At 42.8% G+C, this 20419-nt stretch overlaps 1 protein-coding gene and 1 pseudogene across 5 annotated transcripts in view; one reads left to right on the plus strand and one right to left on the minus strand.

The window, feature by feature from the left end:
* Nucleotides 1-16022, minus strand: part of TCP11L1 (t-complex 11 like 1) — a 37156-nt gene extending 21134 nt beyond the window's left edge. Inside the window, exons 1-3 of one of the 5 annotated variants that reach the window (XM_078058235.1) lie at nucleotides 15780-16022; nucleotides 12638-12824; nucleotides 880-1012 (exon numbers count right to left, since the gene is read on the minus strand). In XM_078058235.1, coding sequence (XP_077914361.1) covers nucleotides 880-1012; nucleotides 12638-12800 — 296 coding nt within the window. In that variant the 5' untranslated portion in view covers nucleotides 12801-12824; nucleotides 15780-16022. Of the gene's footprint in view, nucleotides 1-879; nucleotides 1013-4242; nucleotides 4303-5877; nucleotides 6059-12637; nucleotides 12825-14185; nucleotides 14285-15779 lie in introns of those variants that run through there. The other 4 variants (XM_036086367.2, XM_078058236.1, XM_036086369.2 and 1 more) reach the window with 4 other exon arrangements.
* On the plus strand, nucleotides 10411-10697 carry LOC118532037 (small ribosomal subunit protein uS14 pseudogene; annotated as a pseudogene).
* Nucleotides 16023-20419: the final 4397 nt, after the last annotated feature.

Here is a 20419-nt window from a genome sequence, read left to right on the forward strand (position 1 = left end):
CTATGAGACACTTGCTTAATTAGGCACCAAACTGTAAAACTAACATATAACATCTCACTAAAACCAGTCTTTAGGGTTGCCTGGCTGGCTTGGTCAGTAGAGCATGATATCAGGGTTAAGAGTTTGAGCCCCACGTTGGGTGTAGAAATTACTTACAAATAAAAATCTTAAAAAAAAAAAAAGTATATTGTGAGAGCAAAACAAGTAGTTCTTCATTATTAATGTGAAAAAGTACTGTCTTTGCAGAACATAGAAGAAATGTCCGTAAAGTCATAGAAGGCTCATGTGGGTGACTCTATAGCTTGGCAACCCAGCAGCCATTCCTCCTCCCTGACTAACAGACTCCCAGTGTTTATCACGGCACTTTTACAATTATAACGGGCAATGATTTTTCTTTCTTATAACAATACATTTTAAAAGGTACACTTTACAATCAAGAGTTTTAGATTTCATAGGATATGTGCCAGGTGCTATGGACATAGAAAATAACACATAATCTTTGTTTTTGTAGAGTTTATACTCTGGTGAAGAACATAGTAAACCAACAACTATAGTACGATGTGATAGTTACAAGAAATGAATGAAACAATACAATGAAAACACAAGATAGGACAGCTAAGTCCTATGCAATAAGGAGAAGCTGACATGAAAGATGTCCACAGGAGACTTCCTAGACCTTTTATTTATGATCAGTGGTCCTGAGATCCATTTCCAAACAATAGTGATTCCAAGTATAGACGTACTGTGGGGTTTTTTTGAGCACCAACATACAAAAGGAAAAAATACATTTGAATATACTGACATCAAGCGGAGAAGACCTTTCCAGAACTGGTAAATGGCAGAGTTCCACTAAACAAGGTAACTCAGTAACCGCCTTACCTGTCTTCTGGTAATTCAACCGGTTTAATCCGAAAGTCTCCATTTACTACAATTTCATGGGCTAGAGCCATGTTAGTGACTCCTTTCGCTGTCTCTAGAAGTTCTTCTACTGTCACAAATCGAGGAGGACTAGCTGTAACAAAACCCAGGGTAAGAGATTTGCTTCTCTAGATTAAAATTTCCATTAAAGTGAGGAGAAGGCAGTGGTTCTGGTACCAGCTAATGATTTTGGTTATGCCTCTGTTTATGAAAATACTCCAGCAATTTCAAACAACAGAATTTTACTTGTTTCATTTTTATTTTAACCTAGAATCCTAAAAACAGAGACCACTTCCAACATTTAAAATATCTGTTTTTTTACTCAAGGCTGGTCAGTGGAAATGATTAAATTAAACTGAGACTTAGGTAAACTTTTTAAGTCACAGAGTATCAAATTTTCCAAGAAGCGGAGGGTTGTTTTCTAATCTCTTTGCTTTTTGTCGATCCTAAATTTAAGAAAGGAGACCCCAGATTTAGGATTTTCTCATTTGCTCCCATCAGCAGTTTACATTTTGCACCACCACTAATACTGTGCCAGGAATGAATCTCCCCAAATTAAAATTTCATCAAGTAGTTTAGGGCACCAGGTGCTATTCAAAAAACTCTAAAGCTACTACATTGTATATGATACTAAAAATGTTTTGAAACCATAATTTGAAAAGCACTGATCTAGAAGATAATTAAAAAGATATATTAATTTTATGTGATAAGATCTAGGCTTAAAATGAAATAAATAATGTCACTGGTTTGCACGGGGTTTAACAGTTATAAAGATCTTCTTAGGTTAGTCAAAAATTATTTACCTTCCTCTTTTACTTTCTTCTTTTGCTCACCAAAAAAAGGAACCAAATCTAAGAGCTGGTCCTATCCTGTCTGGTAAAAATCTTTATTCAGTCACATAAGGGGAAGTTGGAAACACTCAACATAAATTCTTCTCAATGTTTCTACAGAATATTAATGAAAATACTAAATAAATAAATAAATAAATAAATCTTGCTTCATGGATATTAGTAAAATATAATGAACATCCAAAAATCAAAGCCCAGATAAAAATTTTCAATATTATTAAGATGTCAATTTCTGCCAAATTAATCTATTGATAAAATGCAATCCCAGTAAAAATTCCAGCAAGCTTTTTTGTTGAAAATGCCAAACTGGGGGCGCCTGGGTGGCTCAGTCAGTTGAGTGTCTGCCTTTGGCTCAGGTCATGATCTCGGGGTCCTGGGATTGAGCCCCGCATCGGGCTCCCTGCTGAGCAGGGAGCCCGCTTCTCCCTCTCCCTCTGTGTTCTCTCTCTATGAATAAATAAAATCTTTAAAAAAAATGTGCCAAACTGATTTTAAAATTTACATGGAAATGCACAGGACCTACAGATATGAAAACTATTGTGGAAGAGAATATAGTTGAAAGACTTGAACTGATTTCAAGAGTTACTTTAAAGCTACAACAATCAAAACAGTGTATTTTTGGCATGAAGATCGATCAAGTGAACAGAAGAGAGGACCCAGAAACAGACTGATACACACATACATACATATACATGTGGTCAATGAGGCAAGATCAGTTTAACTAAATAGTGCTGGAACAATTGGTTCTCTGTATATAAAAGAATGACCCTCAACCCTTACCTCATATAAGTAAAAAGGAACTCAAAATGGACCACAGACCTAAATATAAGAGCTAAAACTATAGAACTCCTATGAGAAAAGACAGGTGAAATCTTTACCTTGAATTAGGTAAAATTTCTTAGAGTAAGATAAAAAAAACTCAACATATAAGAGAAAAAAGATGATAAATTATGCTTTATCAAAATTTAAAACTTTTGGGTGCCTGGGTGGCTCAGTCGTTAAGCATCTGCCTTCGGCCCAGGTCATTATCCCAGAGTCCTGGGATGGAGCCCCGCGTCAGGCTCCCTACTCAGCAGGAAGCCTGCTTCTCCCTCTCCCACTCCCCCTGCTTGTGTTCCCTCTCTCACTGTCTCTCTCTGTCAAATAAAATAAAATCTTAAAAAAAAAACCCAAAAAACAAAAAAAAAATTAAAACTTTTATTCTGTGAAAGACTCCTATCAAGAAAATGAAAAGGCATGCCAGATAGGACAGAATATATGCAAAACACGTATGTGATAAAGGACTTGTATCCGGAATTAGAAAGAACTCTTATAACTCAAAAATAGACGACAACCAGTAAAAAACGGGCAAAAGATTTGAACAGACATTTCTCCAAAGTAGATACACAAGTGGCCAGTAGGCCACGAACAGCTACTCAACATTATTAATCATCAGTGTGAAATTAACAGAAAATATGTATTTTGGTCTCTGCCCCTCTGTTCCTGGCACAAGACTCCTAAAATCCTTCTAATTTCCTAAGTGATAAGAACATTAGGAGCATCTAGTTTTAATATTCGGTTTTTGACCGGGCTCATTGACACCAGGCTCCTAAAACCCTTGTTAATTCCTAAGTGATAAGCACAAGCAGCATGTTTTGTTCTGTTGTGACTCTGAATGAGCTCCTGGATGGCTTCTGGATGGGGCTGGTCACCAGAAAGACCAAGCCATGATTAGAAGGCTGGATTTTTCAGTCCTGTTCTCCAGAGAGGGTAGAAGGGCTGGAAATGGAGTTAATAATTAATCATGCCTACATGAGGAAGCCTCCGTAAAGTCCCAATAGTAGGGGGTTCAGAGATCTCCCAGGTTGTCCAACACATCCATACTGGGAGGGTGATACACCCCAACTCCATAGGGACAGAAGCTCCTGCACTTAGGACCCTCCCAGACTTCACCCTATGTAGCTCTTCATCTAGCTGTTCATCTGTATTTACCTTTTAATAAACTGGTGAACAGTGTTGCCCTGAGTTCTGTGAGCCACTCTAGCAAATTAATAGAATCCAAGGAGGGGTCACTAGAATCTCCAGTCTATAGCTGACCGGTCAGAAGCAGAGACGACAACCTAGACTTGTGACTGGTGTCCAAAGCAGAGGGATGGGGGGAGCGGGGTATTCCTGTGGGACTAAGTCCTTCACCTGTAATATCTGATCTTATCTCTGGGTAAATAGTGTCAGAATTTAGTTGAAGTGTAAATAGTGTCAGAATTTAGTTGAAGTGTAAGACACCCAGCTGGTGTCACAGAAAATTGATTGGGGGTGGGGAGCCCTACACATTTGGTAACTAGAAGAGGTATACTCTGTGTGAGTAGTAAAAGACACCCAGGAGAAAAACAGAGGAGGAAGGACTGGGTTTTGCCCCACGCAGGTAGAAAACTGTAGGTTTTTCCTTTTAGAATCAGGGAAATGCTAATTAAAACCACACTGAGATACCAATACATACCTACCAGAATGGCCAAAATGAAAGAGACTGATCATACCAAGTCTTGACATAGATGTGGAGCATCTGGAACTCTCGTACATAAACAATGGGAATGAAAAATAGTACCATCACTTTGGAAAACCAGCTCTTGTAAAAGTAAAACATAAACTTAACCACATGACCCAGCAACCCCACTCCTAGGTCTTTACCCAAGAAAACTGAAAACATATGGCCATGTTAAGACCTGTCTTCAAATGTTAATAGCAGCATTCTTCCTAACAATCAAAACCTAGAACTAATCCAAATGTGGATCATCTACAGAATGGATAAACAAATTGTAACCATACAACGGAAGACTACCCAGCAATAACAAAGGAATAAACTGATACATGCAAAGACATAGATGAATCTTAAAAGCATTATCTCAAGTTAAAGAGTCAGATACAAAAGACTATATACAGTATGATTCCATTTATTTGAAATCATAAAAAGAGCAAAATTATAGTGACAGAAAGCAAGTAAGTGGTTGCCAAAGGCCAGAATTCATTATATGAGGCCACCATTACCCTGATACCAAAACCAGACACTACAGGGAAAGAAAAGTACAGGTCAACATCCCTGAAGAACATAGATGCAAAGATCCTCGACAAAATATAGCAAAGCAAATTCAACAATACATTAAATGGATCATACATGATGATCAAATGGTGGGAAAGATTCACTGTCCAGGGGCATGGGAATTCAGGGAGGTGATGAAAATGTTCTAGCAGCTCATAATTGTGGTAGTAGTGACACAACTGTAAATGCATTTGTCAAAACTCAAATACAGGGCTCCTGGGTGGCTCAGTCGTTAAGCGTCTGCCTTCGGCTCAGGTCATGATCCCAGAGTCCTGGGATCAAGTCCCACATCGGGCTCCCTGCTCGGCAGGAAGCCTGCTTCTCCCTCTCCCACTCCCCCTGCTTGTGTTCCTGCTCTCGCTATCTCTCTCTGTCAAATAAATAAATAAAATCTTAAAAAAAAAACAAAAAAAAAACAAAACTCAAATATGTACTTAAAATTCAATTTTATTATGTATAAATTATACCTCAATAAAATTGATTAAAAATTCAAAGGCACTGAGCAGGAATTTGCTATATGCATACTGATTATTAAATTTATTCAAGCTAATATATATATATATTTTTAAAGATTTTTATTTGTCACAGAGAGAGCACAAGCAGGGGGAGCAGCAGAGGGAGAGGGAGAAGCAGGCTCCCCACTGAGCAGGGAGCCCGATGTGGGACTCGATCCCAGGACCCTGGGATCATGACCTGAGCCGAAGGCAGACGCTTAACGACTGAGCCACCCAGGCGTCCCTATATATATTTTTTAAAGATTTTATTTATTTATTTGACAGAGAGAGACACAGCGAGAGAGGGAATAGAAGCAGGGGGAGTGAGAGAGGGAGAAGCAGGCTTCCCACTGAGCAGGGAGCCCAACGCGGGGCTCGATCCCAGGACCCTGGGATCATGACCCGAGCTGAAGGCAGACGCTTAACAACTGAGTCACCCAGCTAATATTTTCTGTTGCCATTTATCAGAAAATGGAACTTCCATTGTGGTATATCAATAGCGAGGATCAGAAGTTAAAGTTATTAAATTCCATCGGGCTCTTACCTTTTTTAAGATTTTTTTTTTTTTAAGTAATCTTGGGGCGCCTGGGTGGCTCAGTCATTAACCGTCTGCCTTCGGCTCAGATCATGATCCCAGGGTCCTGGGATCGAATCCTGCTCGGCGGGAAGCCTGCTTCTCCCTCTCCTACTCCCCCTGCTTGTGTTCCTGCTCTCGCTGTGTCTCTCTGTCAAATAAATAAATAAAATCTTTAACAAAAAAAGAAAAGTAATCTCTACACCCAACATGGGGCTCAAACTCACAACCCCGAGATCAAGAGCCACACACTGTAATGACTGAGCCAGACAGGCACGCCAAGTTTTTCTCTCTTAAAGAGATTCAGGATTGTCACCAGGGCTTCCAAGTTTTGTTTTAGCCTTGGTTTTGCAAAAATCTTCAAATGTCTAATCATCTTAAACTTCTGAAAATAACATAAACACTTTTCACAGTAAATTTACCATTTTTCAACAATTTGGGGCATTTCGGTGATGAGAAATAGACCCTGTTCGCATGCTACCTAGTCATGAAACACAATGGAAAGAGCACGTCAGGAAGAAATTCAGTTCCCTCTAACAAGACTCTTGAATGTGACCTTCAACAAGTCATTTAAATCTTCCAGGGCCAGAGGTGCCTGGCTGGCTCAGTCAGTTAAGCATCTGACTCTTGGTTTCAGCTTAGGTTGTGATCTCAGGGTCGTGGGGTTGAGCCCCGGGAGGAGCCCAGCACTCAGCAGGCAATCCACTTGGGATTCTCTCTCTCCATCTCCCTCTGCCCCTAAATCTTTAAATCTTCTAGGGCTATTATTTCCTAATATGCAAAAAGAAGATAACCGAAGGAATGTTCTATGAAAGAGGAGACTCTTCCAAATTATAGGTAAGTGTGTTCTCAGGGTTTTGGGTACACTTGGGACAAAACAGTTTGTACCGAGTGCTGAGAACATCAGACACCAGCTTGCAGGAGCTGTCCAACTTAGAGACTACTTAAAATCAAACTTATTAATGAAGGGTACCTGATAAAAAGAGATAAAAGCTATAATTCTAAGATATCAGGATACGTTACAGATCTACACACACAGGAATTGTTCACTGCATACTAATTACAGGGTTGTGGGATGGGATTGTTTTGTATTTGAGAATTCTCAAATGGCAAATGTCACCCAAAACTACTCTAGAGTGAGTACAGTGAAGCAAGAGTAAAGTTTATCCACAGAACTTACTGCACTGTGTAGAAATTGCTTGTTACTTTGTCTTCCTCACTAGACGGCAAGCTCCATGAACAAAGAGATTATGTGGGCCTGCTGGCTCACTACTGGATTCCTGATACACAGTATGCACTTAATAAATATTGGCTGATTGACTGAACACAGAGACACCATAATTCAAAGTCTAGTCATGAGCTTTAAAAATGTAAGAACTTAGGGGTGCCTGGCTGGCTCAGTCGGAAGAGCTTGCAACTCGATCTCGGGGTTGTGAGTTCAAGCCCCACACTGGGTGTGGAGATTACTGAAATAAATAAACAAATCAAAATGTAAGAATTTAGTGCCATCCATTTATCTAAGGATGCCTGGGATGTACTAATTAAATTCACAGGGGTGGGGTGCCTGGCTGGCTCAGTCAGTAGAGCATGTGATTCTCATCTCAGGGTTGTAAATTTGAGCCCCATGTTGGGTGTAGGGATTACTTAAAAATAAAATCTTTAGGGGCACTTGGGTGGCTCAGTCGGTTGAGCGTCTGACTCTTGGTTTCAGCTCAGGTCATGATCTCAGGATTTTGAGATCGAGCCCTGTGTTGGGCTCTGTGCTCAGCATGGAGTCTGCTTAAGTCTCTCTCTCTCTCCCCCCCCCAGTAACTCCCCGTCCCCTGCCCATGTGCACATGTGTGCCCCCTCTCTCTCCAAAATAAATAAATCTTTTTTTTTTTTTAAAGATTTTATTTATTTATTTGAGAGAGAGAGAATGAGAGAGAGAGAGCATGAGAGTGGGGAGGGTCAGAGGGAGAAACAGACTCCCTGCCGAGCAGGGAGCCCGATGCGGGACTCGATCCAGGGACTCCAGGATCATGACCTGAGCCGAAGGCAGTCGCTTAACCAACTGAGCCACCCAGGCGCCCCAAAATAAATAAATCTTTAAAAAAATAAATAAAAATCTTTTTTTTTTAAATGCAAGAACTTAGTGTCATCCATTTATCTAAGGATGACTGGGATCTACTAATTAAACTCACAAAGACCTGATTTAATAAATCAAAATGCTAAATGGAAAATATTAACTGGAATAACAACTGCTGTTTTTCATCTGAATACAGCATCTCTTACTGGTCAACAGGTGATTAAACACCAGAACAGAAGGCGCTTTGTGAGCAGAGAAGCATGTGGTAGTAGAGAATCTCAGAGGAGACATGAAGTTATAGCGGACTGATCCTTACTCTGAGGAGCTCTATGTTGAAAGAACAGATCATCTTTTAGAATCAAATCACCACCTCAGATTAGTGCCAACCAATTCTCACAAGCCAGCCATTTTTTCTTTTTCAACATTCTCTATCACTAAAGGTTCTGCACCGAAATCCCAATGTGTGCGGGGGCAAGCAGTTGTCACACACCAGCCATTCAATTCTGACACTCTCTACCTGCAGGTAGCATCAGATCTCACAAGTTAGGGGCTGGGTTCTATAAAACTGCCCCAGTCGCAAGTCCACATTGTCACCTGTGCTATAGATCAGAGGTTCCAACGACTCCCACCTCTTGTTTGATTAATTTGCTACAGCAGCCCGTAGAACTCAGAGAAACACTTTACTTACCAGATCCCTGGTCTAGTATAAAAGGATATAATTCCGGAGCAGCCAGATGAAGAGATGCGTGGGGCAAGGTACGGGAAAGGGGGCGGAGCTTCCATGCTCGGAGCAGCCCACTCTCCCAGCACCACGTGTTCACCAACCCGGAAGCTCTCCCAAAACAGTCCTCTTGGGTTTTTATGGAGGCTTCATTATATAGGCATGATTGATTAAATCACTGGCCATTGGCCGGGCACCTGGGTCGCTCAGTCAGTTAAGCGGCCGACTCTTGATTTCAGCTCAGGTCATGATCTCAGGGTCCTAGGCTAGAACCCTGGTGCGGCTCCCTGCCGGCTCCATGTTTGGTGGGGAGTCTGCTTGAGGATTCTCTCTCCGCCCCTCCCCCCACGTGCCTGTGCATGTGCAGGCACGTGCTCTTTCCCTCTCTCAAATCTTCAAAAAAAAAAAAAAAAAAAGAAAGAAAGAAAGAAAGAAAGAAATCACTGGCCATTGGCAATTGATTCAACCTCCAGCCCCTCTTCCTACTCTGGAGGTTCGGGGATGGGACTGAAAGTTCCAACCCTCTAATCACATGACTGGGTCCCCTGGCAACCAGCCCCCATCCTTAGGAGACCTAGGTGGTTTCCAGTCGCCTCATTAACATAACAAAAGACACCTTTCTAGGGCTCATCACTTAGGAAATTCCAAAGGAGCTCTTTGCCAGGACTGGACAAAGACCAAATATATTTCTTATTTTATAAATCACAATATCACAGGTACCAATAGCAATTCTGCCTTTAAAATATTACTCTATTATAATTTGCAGGGCTAAAGGTTATTTTTTGCTATTTACATTTTAATTTGTAGCAATCCAGAAGTGATTTTAGAGTTACTATAAACTCAAATGTCTGCAGACAGTTAATTTCATATTTTATAAATTCTTATTTATGATCTATGTGATCAGTGATGCTTCCTGATGTGGTCCTCAGACTATGGGGTCTGAGCTTTACCACAGAGGCCCACAGCCCTGTGCCTCCCTACTATTATAAGGAGCAAGAGCAAGGAAGCCAGAGGAATATTTTAGGGCACTGACTTTATACCTCATTTTGGTATAGACTTCTAAAAGAATTTAATGAAATATTCCATGACTTTCTTCCTAAAAAAATGCATATGCACACAAATGTTGATATACTTTTCTGGCTGTTCCTAGGACCCCCTAACACTTAATCATGGGTCCCAGGTAAGTACTCTTGCCTTAAAGATATAACTACACACAATCTCGAATAATATAGTCTAGTGTTGGCTTGACATTAATTTGGAGTCATGCCAGTAGACTGACAGGATGCCAAAGGCATGGCCATCAATCAAAGAATGACTAAAGATCTATACCACTGGTCCTCCTTATCAGAAACTGTAGGTGATAAAACCATCATGTTGGCCATATACATCCAAATTACAGCAATCAGTCCTGGTATCTTTAAATGCAACAGATGACATGCCAGTAGTATTAACAATTAATATTTATTGAGCATTTATTAGGTGCCACGCATTACTCTAAATGCTTTACATGAATTCATTTAATCTTTCCAACCATCCTAAGAGATAAGTGTATTTTCCTCATTTTAAAAATGAGAAAACAGGGGCGCCTGTCTGGCTCAAGTCGGTAGAGCATATGACTTCTTGATCTCAGGGTTGTGAGTTCAAGCCCCACATTCGGCATGGAGCCTACTTTAAAAAAAATAAAAATAAAAAAAATAGGGGTGGCTTTTTTTTTTTTTTTTTGCCTCGTTGCATCCGAGAGAGCAAGATGGGTCACCAGCAGCTGTACCGGAGCCATCCGAGGCAATCTGGCCAGGGTTCTCGTTCCTGCCGCATCTGCTCAAACTGGCACAGTCTGATCTGGAAATACGGCCTCAAGATGTGCCGCCAGTGTTTCCGTCAGTACGCGAAGTATGATACAGGCTTCATTAAATTGGATTAAGTGAACTTCCTTGAATTGGTCATCCAAGATAACCTACTTTAACTGCAGATATCCAAGATACCTACTTTAATGCCAACTCATTGTACATAAAATAAAAATACTCCAACTAAAAAAAAAAAATAGGGGAGCCTGGCTGTCTCAGTCAGTACAGCATGCGACTCAATCTCAGGGTTGTGAATTCGTGCCCCAGGTTGGGTATAGATTACATAAAATTAAAATCTTAAAAAATAAATAGAAATGAGAAAACAGAAGCTTTCTAACTATACGTATTAGAGATCAATATGACCAAAGTCATATTTGCTTACAGTGAGCTCTTTGTACTCTGGCTGCTGGGAGAACCTGACTTTTTTCTGCAAAAATAATTTTTTCTGCAAGGCCTAACACATGCATGATAGACTTATCAACAGCATGTTTCCCTGAACTTGTTGGTGTATCTATCAAAATCTATGTGATACTAAACCACAATAAAATGGGGCCCATAATGTTGGCTATAAGAATACTATATTGTGGGGCACCTGGGTGGTTAAGCATCGGTTAAGCATCTGCCTTCGGCTCAGGTCCTGATCTTAGGGTCCTGGGATTGAGCCCTGTGTTGGGCTCTCTGCTCATCAGGAAGTCTGCTTCTCCCTCTCCCCTGGCAACCTCCCCACTCCACCCCATGCTCTCACTCTCAAATAAAATCTAAAAAGGAAAAAAAAAAAAATACTATGTTGAGGGGCGCCTGGCTGGCTCAGTCAGTAAAGCATGCAACTCTTCCTCTCAGAGTCCTGAGTTCAAGCCCCACACTGGGCATAAAGCTTCCTTAATTAAAAAAAAGGGGAGGGGGCACCTGCGTGGCTCAGTCATTAAGCGTCTGCCTTTGGCTCAGGTCATGGTCCCAGGGTCCTGGGATGGAGCCCCACATCGGGTTCCCTGCTTGGCGGGAAGCCTGCTTCTTCCTCCCCACTCCCCCTGCTGTGTTCCCGCTCTCGCTGTGTCTGTCAAATAAATAAATAAAATCTTTAAAAAGAAAAGAATACTGTGTGGACTAATAAATTACCTGGGAAGAGCTTTGATCATTTTAAAAGAAACACACCTGAAACCCCAAAAATGTTCATATTTCTTTCAAATATGAAGAACTACTGATCATCTACACTTTAAAGAGATAACATCAGCACTGACATTTTTAGACTATGACACTCCCTCTTAAAACTTTCATTTTTGGACTCACTTCAAAAAGCTTAAGTATTCTTAATAAAAGACATGAGTTGGGGCGACTGCTGGGAATACTTGCGGAAATTACCACCCTTTCATCCTTGAGGCCCTGCTCCCTGCCAGGGATCTGAAATGACTTCACCACACATTCAGCAAACTGAATCCCCTCAACCTCGTGGGAACTAAGCCCCCAGGCAATGGAGTTAGGGTGTGGTGACCTCACTCACATTCAAAACCTATTTCTTTTTTAACCTGCACAAGCACAGTCCTGGCTGGAACCTGCCTCACACTTTTCAGATGTTTTTTAAATTAAAGCTACAATTTGCACTCCACCCTATTTCTCAGAGCACTTCAGAGAAAGTGGAATGCCACAGAGACTGCAGGAAGATAGGAATATTCTGGACATGATCCTAAAATTTTAATTTCTCAAGCAATTGAAAACCCACAAGTGGGGACGCCTGGGTGGCTCAGTCATTTAAGCGTCTGCCTTCCGCTCAGGTCAGGATCTCTGGGTCCTGGGATCAGCCCTGCAGGGCTTCCTGCTCAGCAGGGAGTCTCCTCCTCTCTCCCTCTCTCTCTGCCACTCCCCACCATGTGCTTTTTCTCCCTCTCTCTCAAATAAATAAAATCTTAAAAACAAAAAAAAAAGAAAGTCCACAAGTGACTAGGCTGCCAGTTGAGAAACTTGGCTATTCTTAAATACTAGTTATCGGCAATGTTATCATATTAGAACGCAGCTCTGGGCCACAAGTACAAGGAAGCCTAATCAAAATATCATCTGAAAACAATGATAATATGGCTTCTAACCAAAGTCAAATTTGCTTACAGTGAGGTCTTTGCACTCTTTGGGTGCTGGGAGAAACCGACTTTATTGTTTTCTGTAGAGCTTCATCAGAACCTTCCACAGCATCTTCAAGGTCTTGCTCAGAATCATTCGATTTTGATTTTCCAGCTTCATTTATATTGGGCTTGCCAGGGTTTTCGGACATTCTCAATTAAGTTTATTTACTTTCCTAGGAAAGAAAAAAAAAGTGAACCAAATGTTCCGGCTCTGTCACTAACTAGCAGTAGGACTCTTGGCAAATCATTTATTCTCTTTGGGTTTCAATTTTCTCACCTGTAAGAATGAATGCGCTTGCGAAGATCTTATCCAGCTATCATATTCTACCTCAATGATTAAACAGATACATGTAAAATGACACTTATGATTTATCAAATTTATGGACCTGTACCTCAGAGAGCGACGAGTTTGAATATTTTTGTCCCACTCCTAAGTATCATGTCAAAAGAAAACAGGACCTTACATTGTCGGAAGACAATACTATCAACTGCCTGCTTCTATTTTAATCAAAAAGTGATTCGATTCTTCCATTCTTTACTTTCATTCCTGAGAGTGGATATGAAAAGTCTTTGGAAATCATGCTTTTTCAACTTCGCTTCCAAATGAAGACACTGGGCTGAGGAGCTGGTTCTCTGATTCTGTTGTGTGAATAACTAGGGATGACACATAGAAGGTAGAATCTTACAAAGCATGTAAGAATATGTGGGGCAAATATTTTTATTAACTTCTTGCCAGTCAGCAGGAAAAGATGGTAAGGAGGACGTTGCAAACAACCACAACGTATGGGGTTGGGTGGGGTTTTAATTTTTTAAGTTGCTGGTTAGAACAGTAATAATACTTAACACATTGGTTTGGGCCAGTTAAAAAAAAAAAAAAAAAGGGCCTGAAATTGTAGCCTCTTTTTACTGTAAAAGTTTTTCTCAAGTTTTTTACCCCCGAGTTTTTTCTAGAGTTCTCTCTTCCTAAGGTGTTTCTAATTAAGGGAGAAGACAGACACAATGTTTCTGCATTCACAATACTGCAAATAATTAGCATTTGTACCATCAGCACTTGGAGATCACAAAACATTGTCATAAACACTAATTAGTCTTTATTATATACCTTGGAGGGTAATCCAGGGATGAAAAGAAATGTTGACTGCTTCCAAAAGGTCTGGCAGACTCTCTTTTGCACATTAGACAGAGATGAATCACTTGATATAATTATCTGAACTTTCAGAATCCTCCATTAAGTAGAATGAAGTTACTGGAATTGACATTTTCAGGCCTGTATTTTTTTTCCAGGCCTGTATTATTTTTTTAAGATTTTATTTATTTATTTGACAGAGAGAGAGAGACAGCGAGAGAGGGAACACAAGCAGGGGGAGGGGGAGAGGGAGAAGCAGGCTCCCCGTTGAGCGGGGAGCCCGATGTGGCGCTCGATCCCAGGATCATGACCTGAGCCGAAGGCAGACACTTAATGACTGAGCCACCCAGGCGCCCCTCCAGGCCTGTATTATTAATATGAAGGTTGCTTTAATGCAGTTCCCCTTACCTTCCAACATCCCACTCCAGACACCCATTTCCTCTGTCCTAAATCCTATTAGGCTCTGGATATGCTCCAAGATCCAAAAGATAACATTGCCAGCATCTTCTATGAGAAAGGACAAACACACACTTCTAATTTTATCCTTTTCACATGCTGAGAATGAGCTCAGAAAGGATGAAGTAACTCTTAACTGCGCAGTGAGGAGGAAGGCATGCTTTTCTCTAACGCTCAGTTTAACAAACTAACCCCACCTTTTAAGATTCAGCGCGAGTCCTCCTCCTCCCAGGACACTTCCCCACAGTGTCTGCACCTTTCTCTGAACTCCTGTCGGGCTAGTTACTGCACATCTGGCACGCATCATTGCCTTAGATCCAATTCAACATACACTTACTTAAATAGGTCTGGAGAGGGAAACATGCTCACAAGGAAACGGAGTGAAGCTTAAGCTTTGGTGGCATGATGAAACCACTAAGGGAACATAGTAGAGGGATTAAGGAATTCCGCCTGGAAGGAGGCTGGGATAACCGTCCCGGAAAAGGGGACATTGGAACCGTTCTTTTGAAAAGAGCAGGATTTCACGCAATTAAAAAATGTCTAGAGTGAGAGAGGAGGTGGAAAGGGGGGCATTTCACTCAGAGGGCACATGTGAAGGCACATGAAAATGAGAAAACTAGTGGCAGGTGATGAAGAGGGAAAGGTGGGTTGTGGGGCGCCTGTAAAATTGCTAGTTTTATTAAAAACAACTCTTCACCTAGATTTTTAACTTCATGCCCAACACCAACCATATTTCCCACATACGCTCCATCCGTGTAAGTCTATGTTCCAAACAGATGCCCACTAAGTATGTGGTGACAGCGGTGTCATCTCTGTTGATGTCAGCGTGTGGGAAAAGGAGGGGCGTTGGTCTCAGGACGTACCTGGGTTCCAATTTTGGCTCTTTACTAGCTGGGGAACTTCAGTTTCCTCATCTGTAAAATGCAGCTGCCTACTTCTTCGATTTGGGGGTAAGATGAGACGACAGAATGTGCAGCTGGTACACTACAGGCTTTCCACAAAGGGGAGCTGTGATTACTGCAACTGGTAGCTACAGGAACCGCGGACTGCTTACAGCCTGCCCATTCCACAGTCACCAACTCCTCCGCCTGGAGAGGGAACCGGGGGTAGCAGGATCCTCGCCCTGGTCCTAAAGACCTTCTATCCGAGCTACACGCCGGGCCCTAAAGCCGCCACAAGAGACTCCCCCGCAGAAGAGGTCTCTGAGCAAAGGAAAGGCGCCCTGTCTACAGTCGCCGGGAGCCGCTCCCTCCGGCACCCAGCGCCACTCACGCTCAGCGGCCGGATTCCGTTGTAAACAACTGTTCGGGCCGGCGAGGGAGTGGCGGGCCGGCAGCTAGCGATGGCAGAGGGGCGCGCTAGGAGCACGGCCTCGAGGGCTGGGACGAAGGCCACCCTACGCCGCACGCCGCCGCCGTCCCTGCCTCCACCCGACAGCACGGGGCCCGACCTGCCCTGAGGAGGCGAAGAAATGCCTGTGATTTCCACCTGGCGCCTCCCGTGCGGGCCCCGCAGGGCTGCCAGCCTCTGCGTCCGCTTCCCTCACCTGCCGCGGAGTTCTTCCTCCTGCCGCTCGGGCGGGGAATGAGACGGGCGGCGGAGGCGCGGAGCGATGCGCGGCGAGCACGGGACACTTCAGCCTCTGCCCTTCCGAGGCCGCATCCCTCGCCGCGCTGCGGGCCGTCCTCCCCGCCCGGGTCCGGTGGGTAGCGGCCAGTGCGGCCGCTCCTCAAACGTCGGAAAGGAGGGGGCAGCCCTTTAGCCGGGAGGTGCCCGCCCCTCGTAGGGCGGCGCCATGTTTCCGTACGGAAAGGCGGGAGGCGCGGTCCCGTACGCGCGGAGTTTGCTCAATGGGCGGGAGCTCCAGCCGGGCGGCGCCATGTTTCCGTACGGAGATGCGAGAGGCGGGCTCCGAGTCGGCGGACAAGGCTCAGTGGGCGGTGGCTCGGAGCCAGGTGGTGCCCGCTCCACTCAGGGCGGCGCCATGTTTCCGTACAGAAAGGTGGGCGCTGTTGGGAGAGTGTGAGGCGGGAGAGGAACACGTGGTAGAGCCGGCGCGGAGTCTGTCAAATGAAAGAAAAAGGCCGCTTATTCGCAACCTCATTCAAAGCCTTCCCCGCCCGGGTTTTCAAACTTCAATATTACCATCATGTTTTGTCACTGCACATAGTTTATTATTCTACCTAATCTGAGCTGTTAAAAAAAAAAAAAAAGCCATGCTTACCACCTAGATAGCCAAGCCTCACTTTAATGGCACAGATTCATTTTGGTTTGGGGATCCTCTCTTACCTAAGTGGTTGCTACACTTTGTCGATAGAAAGAGCGAGACTTCAGCCCGGAAGAGACGCGGGGCAAGGGGACGAACGGTTCCCATGAGGGTTCAGCTCGGTGTAGGTACATAAACAACAGTGAGGACTTGGAGCATTTTATGACTGTGTTCTAGAAGGGGAAAACATGCTAAGACAAGCCCGTTTTGGAGCCTCATCTCCCTCTATCACAGGAAGTGGGGGCCGTGATTATCTCGGCACTGGACTAGTGGCTGCTCCAAAAAAACATGCTTTTCTCACCTTTTAGCAGTAGGATAGCAAACTACGTGAACAGAGTTTTTGTACCTAATCTTAAAATGTAAAAGCTATCTGAGGCGTCTGGGTGGCTCAGTTGTTAAGTGTCGGCCTTCGGCTCAGGTCAGGATCCCAGGGTCCTTCCTGCTCCGCGGGAAGCCTGCTTCTCCCTCTCCCACTCCCCCTGCTTGTGTTCCCTCTCTCGCTGTCTCTCTCTCTGTCAAATAAATAAAATTTTTAGAAAAAAAATTAAAAGCTATGTGATTAACTGTTCATTTTGTAGAGATGCTATAAGACTTAGCATAAGTCATGTATGCCTTAATTAAACAAAATGAAGGTAATAATCTAGTCTCCTACCCATAGCTTATAAAACTTGTTAAATTTAAGTAACTAGAAAAGCAAGATGAAGTGAAATGAGTGCTTTCAAACACTACTAAATAGATCACACGTGGGCAGTTATTCCTAAAGTATTGAAGGCTAATGCAACACAACACCATCAAACCATTCACTAACTAGCACATTAGGTATTTTTTCTTAAATACACAAGCACATCAAAGTCCGCAATGAGGATTCACTTTAGGAGAGAAAAAAACAAAACCCTTAAGATACTCAACCACCTGGAATAAAGATTCACCAAGAAAACATTAAGCTCTCACTGTGGAATCCAGACTAATATACCATAGAGTCTCTAGATTAGTGGTTCTCAAACCTGACTACACCCTAAAATTGTCTGGGGTGTGGGCATTCTAAAACGATCATCTGAAACTCTGGGGGTGATGCTGGTGGAAAAACTGTTAAGCTTTCCAGGTGATTCAAATGTGCAGCTAGGCAAGAACCACCTCCCCAGAGAGATCCACCCTTGCCCCCGCCATATCTACACCCCTAGTGAGAGTCCGCTACCTTCCTTGAAGGATTAATATAAACAATTTTCACTTGTGGAGGGGACACTGTTACAATATTAAAACCATTGATGTGAGTTGTAACGGTTACTTTTTATCTTCTGATATACTTGGAATTGTTTCAAATATTAAAAACATATGGACACCTTGTTTGATTTTTTTGGCTGCAAGCACTGGAAACTCAAACTACTTCAAAATAAAGGGAGTTCACAGCAAGGCTCCCTAGGGTTTGGAAGGAGAAAGCCAGCAGCTGTTCTAGAGAGCAGTACTGTTTTATCATCTCCCCAAGACACACAGGATGGCTCTCATCACATCTCTACTCCTTGCTGCAATCCCCAGCACCCCTCTGAATCACAGACTGGTTTCTCTATTTTCTTAGTTGTTGCTTCCTCCTAATTTGGATTTTTCTATATAGAATTTCCTTGAGCAAGCTGATTTTTGTGCAAAATCAGTCATTTGCCTATAGGTAAGCTGTTCTTGGATCAGTGCTTAGCCCTGGTCTACTTAGCTAGAGTGGTGGCAAGGCTCATAGTCACCTAGGCATCAGGTGTCTAAGTGGGGCCGGGACCCCAAGGGGATATCATGGATGAGTGAATGAGGGCACACAGCAAGCAGCTGACAGTTTTAGTGATATAGGAGGGGTGCCCACAGCATTCATGGTAGCACAGGACCCGCACTTTAAAACGTTGACCATGCTTGCGGCGCCTGGGTGGCTCAGCCAGTTAAGCAGCTGCCTTCGGCTCAGGTCATGATCCCAGTCCTGGGACTGAGCCCCGCATCGGGCTCCCTGCTCAGCGGGGAGCCTGCTTCTCCCTCTCCCTCTGCCTGCCTCTCTGCCTACTTGTTCTCTCCCTCTGTCAAATAAATAAAATCTTAAAAAAATAAAATAAAAATAAAACTTTGACCATGCTTGCAGTAAACAGGACCAATTTTTCTTAAACTTTATTCTTGCTTAGGAAGTTTGAGGTAAACTGATCTTGCTAGAATTTTCCATGAAATGAATGCCACTGCTTCTAGGAACATGAATATAATAACTACGCAGTTAGTTTTGCTTCCCCTGAAGAAGTGTTAGGTTTTGTTTGCCAAATAATCATTCAATTATGTGCAAAGTAAAGGTCGCAAGTCAGATAGTACACACAGTTGCTCTATACTAATGTATAGTCTCTAGATTAGTGGTTCTCAACCCTAACTACATCTTGGAATCTCCGGGGGCGGGGGGGGGGCAGGAGTTCTAAAAGGATCATCTGAGACTCCAGGGGTGATGCCAGGGAAGAATTAAGCTTCCCAGGTGTTTCAAGTTTGCAGCCAGGCAAGAACCACCTCCACACCCCAAGTATGGTCTCACCACACTTTCAGTAGTTTCTGAAAACTTCCTCACATTTAAATCACGAACTATCTTATCTTTTTTTCACACAGTAAAGACAGCTGCCTTCCCTTATCTATGAAAACAAAAACGAAAAACAAAAAACCTGACAAAGTTATTCCCTGCTTTATTAGGAGAACTGGGATCACAGATACATTATAGAGTTCTCAACCTTCTCCCACTGAAAGACTGTTTGTATCAGATGTTAGAAAATAAAAGATTGACATGCTAGCATTTTGGTGCATCTCAGTTTTCCCTACTGCTCTTTTAGGGTTTGTTTTAAGCAATCTCTACACCCAAACGTGGAACTCAAATTCACAGCCCCGACATCAAGAGTCACACACTCTACCGACTGAGCGAGCCAGGTGCCCCCTCCCAACCTTTCTTTAAAAGTTTAAGTAGAAAAATTGTTTCCTTTTAATCTTTTGATTATTGTATGGATGAACAGTTTCAAATTGTAATTGTATTATATTGCTTGTCTATTTACCAAATATATCCTGACAGTGCAGTTCCAAAATGATCATGACCTTGGATGAAAAGTTGAAGATTTTAGGGGCGCCGGGGTGGCTCAGGTCTTGATCCCGGGACTCCGGGATCAGGATCCAGTCCTGCAACAGGCTCCCGGCTCAGCGGGGAGTCTGCTTCTCCCTCTGACCCTCCCCCCTCTTATGCTCTGTCTCAAATAAGTAAAATCTTAAAAAAAAAAAAAGTTGAAGATTTTAGTGCTAATGACCAGTTCACAAGAAGTACAGGATACAAGAGGAACATGATAAAAGTTAGTACAAGCTTGCAATCAGCAAAATCCAGACTGTGGAGAAACTCAAGAACTAACCAGGTTTATTCAATGACAGAGGCAGAGTGAGAAAAGGAGGAGGAGGAGAAGGAGGAGTTAAAAGAAGAATATATAGATTAAAAGAGACTTTTTTTAAAAAGAGATTTTACTTGACACAGAGAGAGACAGAACACAAGCAGCGGGAGCAGGAGAGGGAGAAGCAGGCTTTCGGCGGAGCGGGGAGCCCGATGCGCGGCTCGATCCCAGGACTCTGGGAATCATAACGTGAGCCAAAGGCAGATGCTTAACAACTGAGCCACCCAGGCGCCCCGGATTAAAAGAGACTTAAGAAGCACATTAACCAATTGTAATTTATGGACCTTAATGGATCCCTATTTGAGTAAACTGTCAAAATCATTTGAGATCAGAAAATGTGACTACTGACTGCGTATTTGATGGTATTAAGGAATTGTGGGTTTGTGTGTATGTAATGATGATATTGTGGTTATTTTTTTTATGTCCTTATCTTTTAGCCATGCATTCTGAAATTTAATAGATTAAGTGATATGATGTCTGACGTTTGCTGGGGTG

Source organism: Halichoerus grypus, chromosome 11 (assembly GCF_964656455.1).
Source record: "Halichoerus grypus chromosome 11, mHalGry1.hap1.1, whole genome shotgun sequence".
Taxonomy (NCBI): Eukaryota; Metazoa; Chordata; class Mammalia; order Carnivora; family Phocidae; genus Halichoerus; species Halichoerus grypus.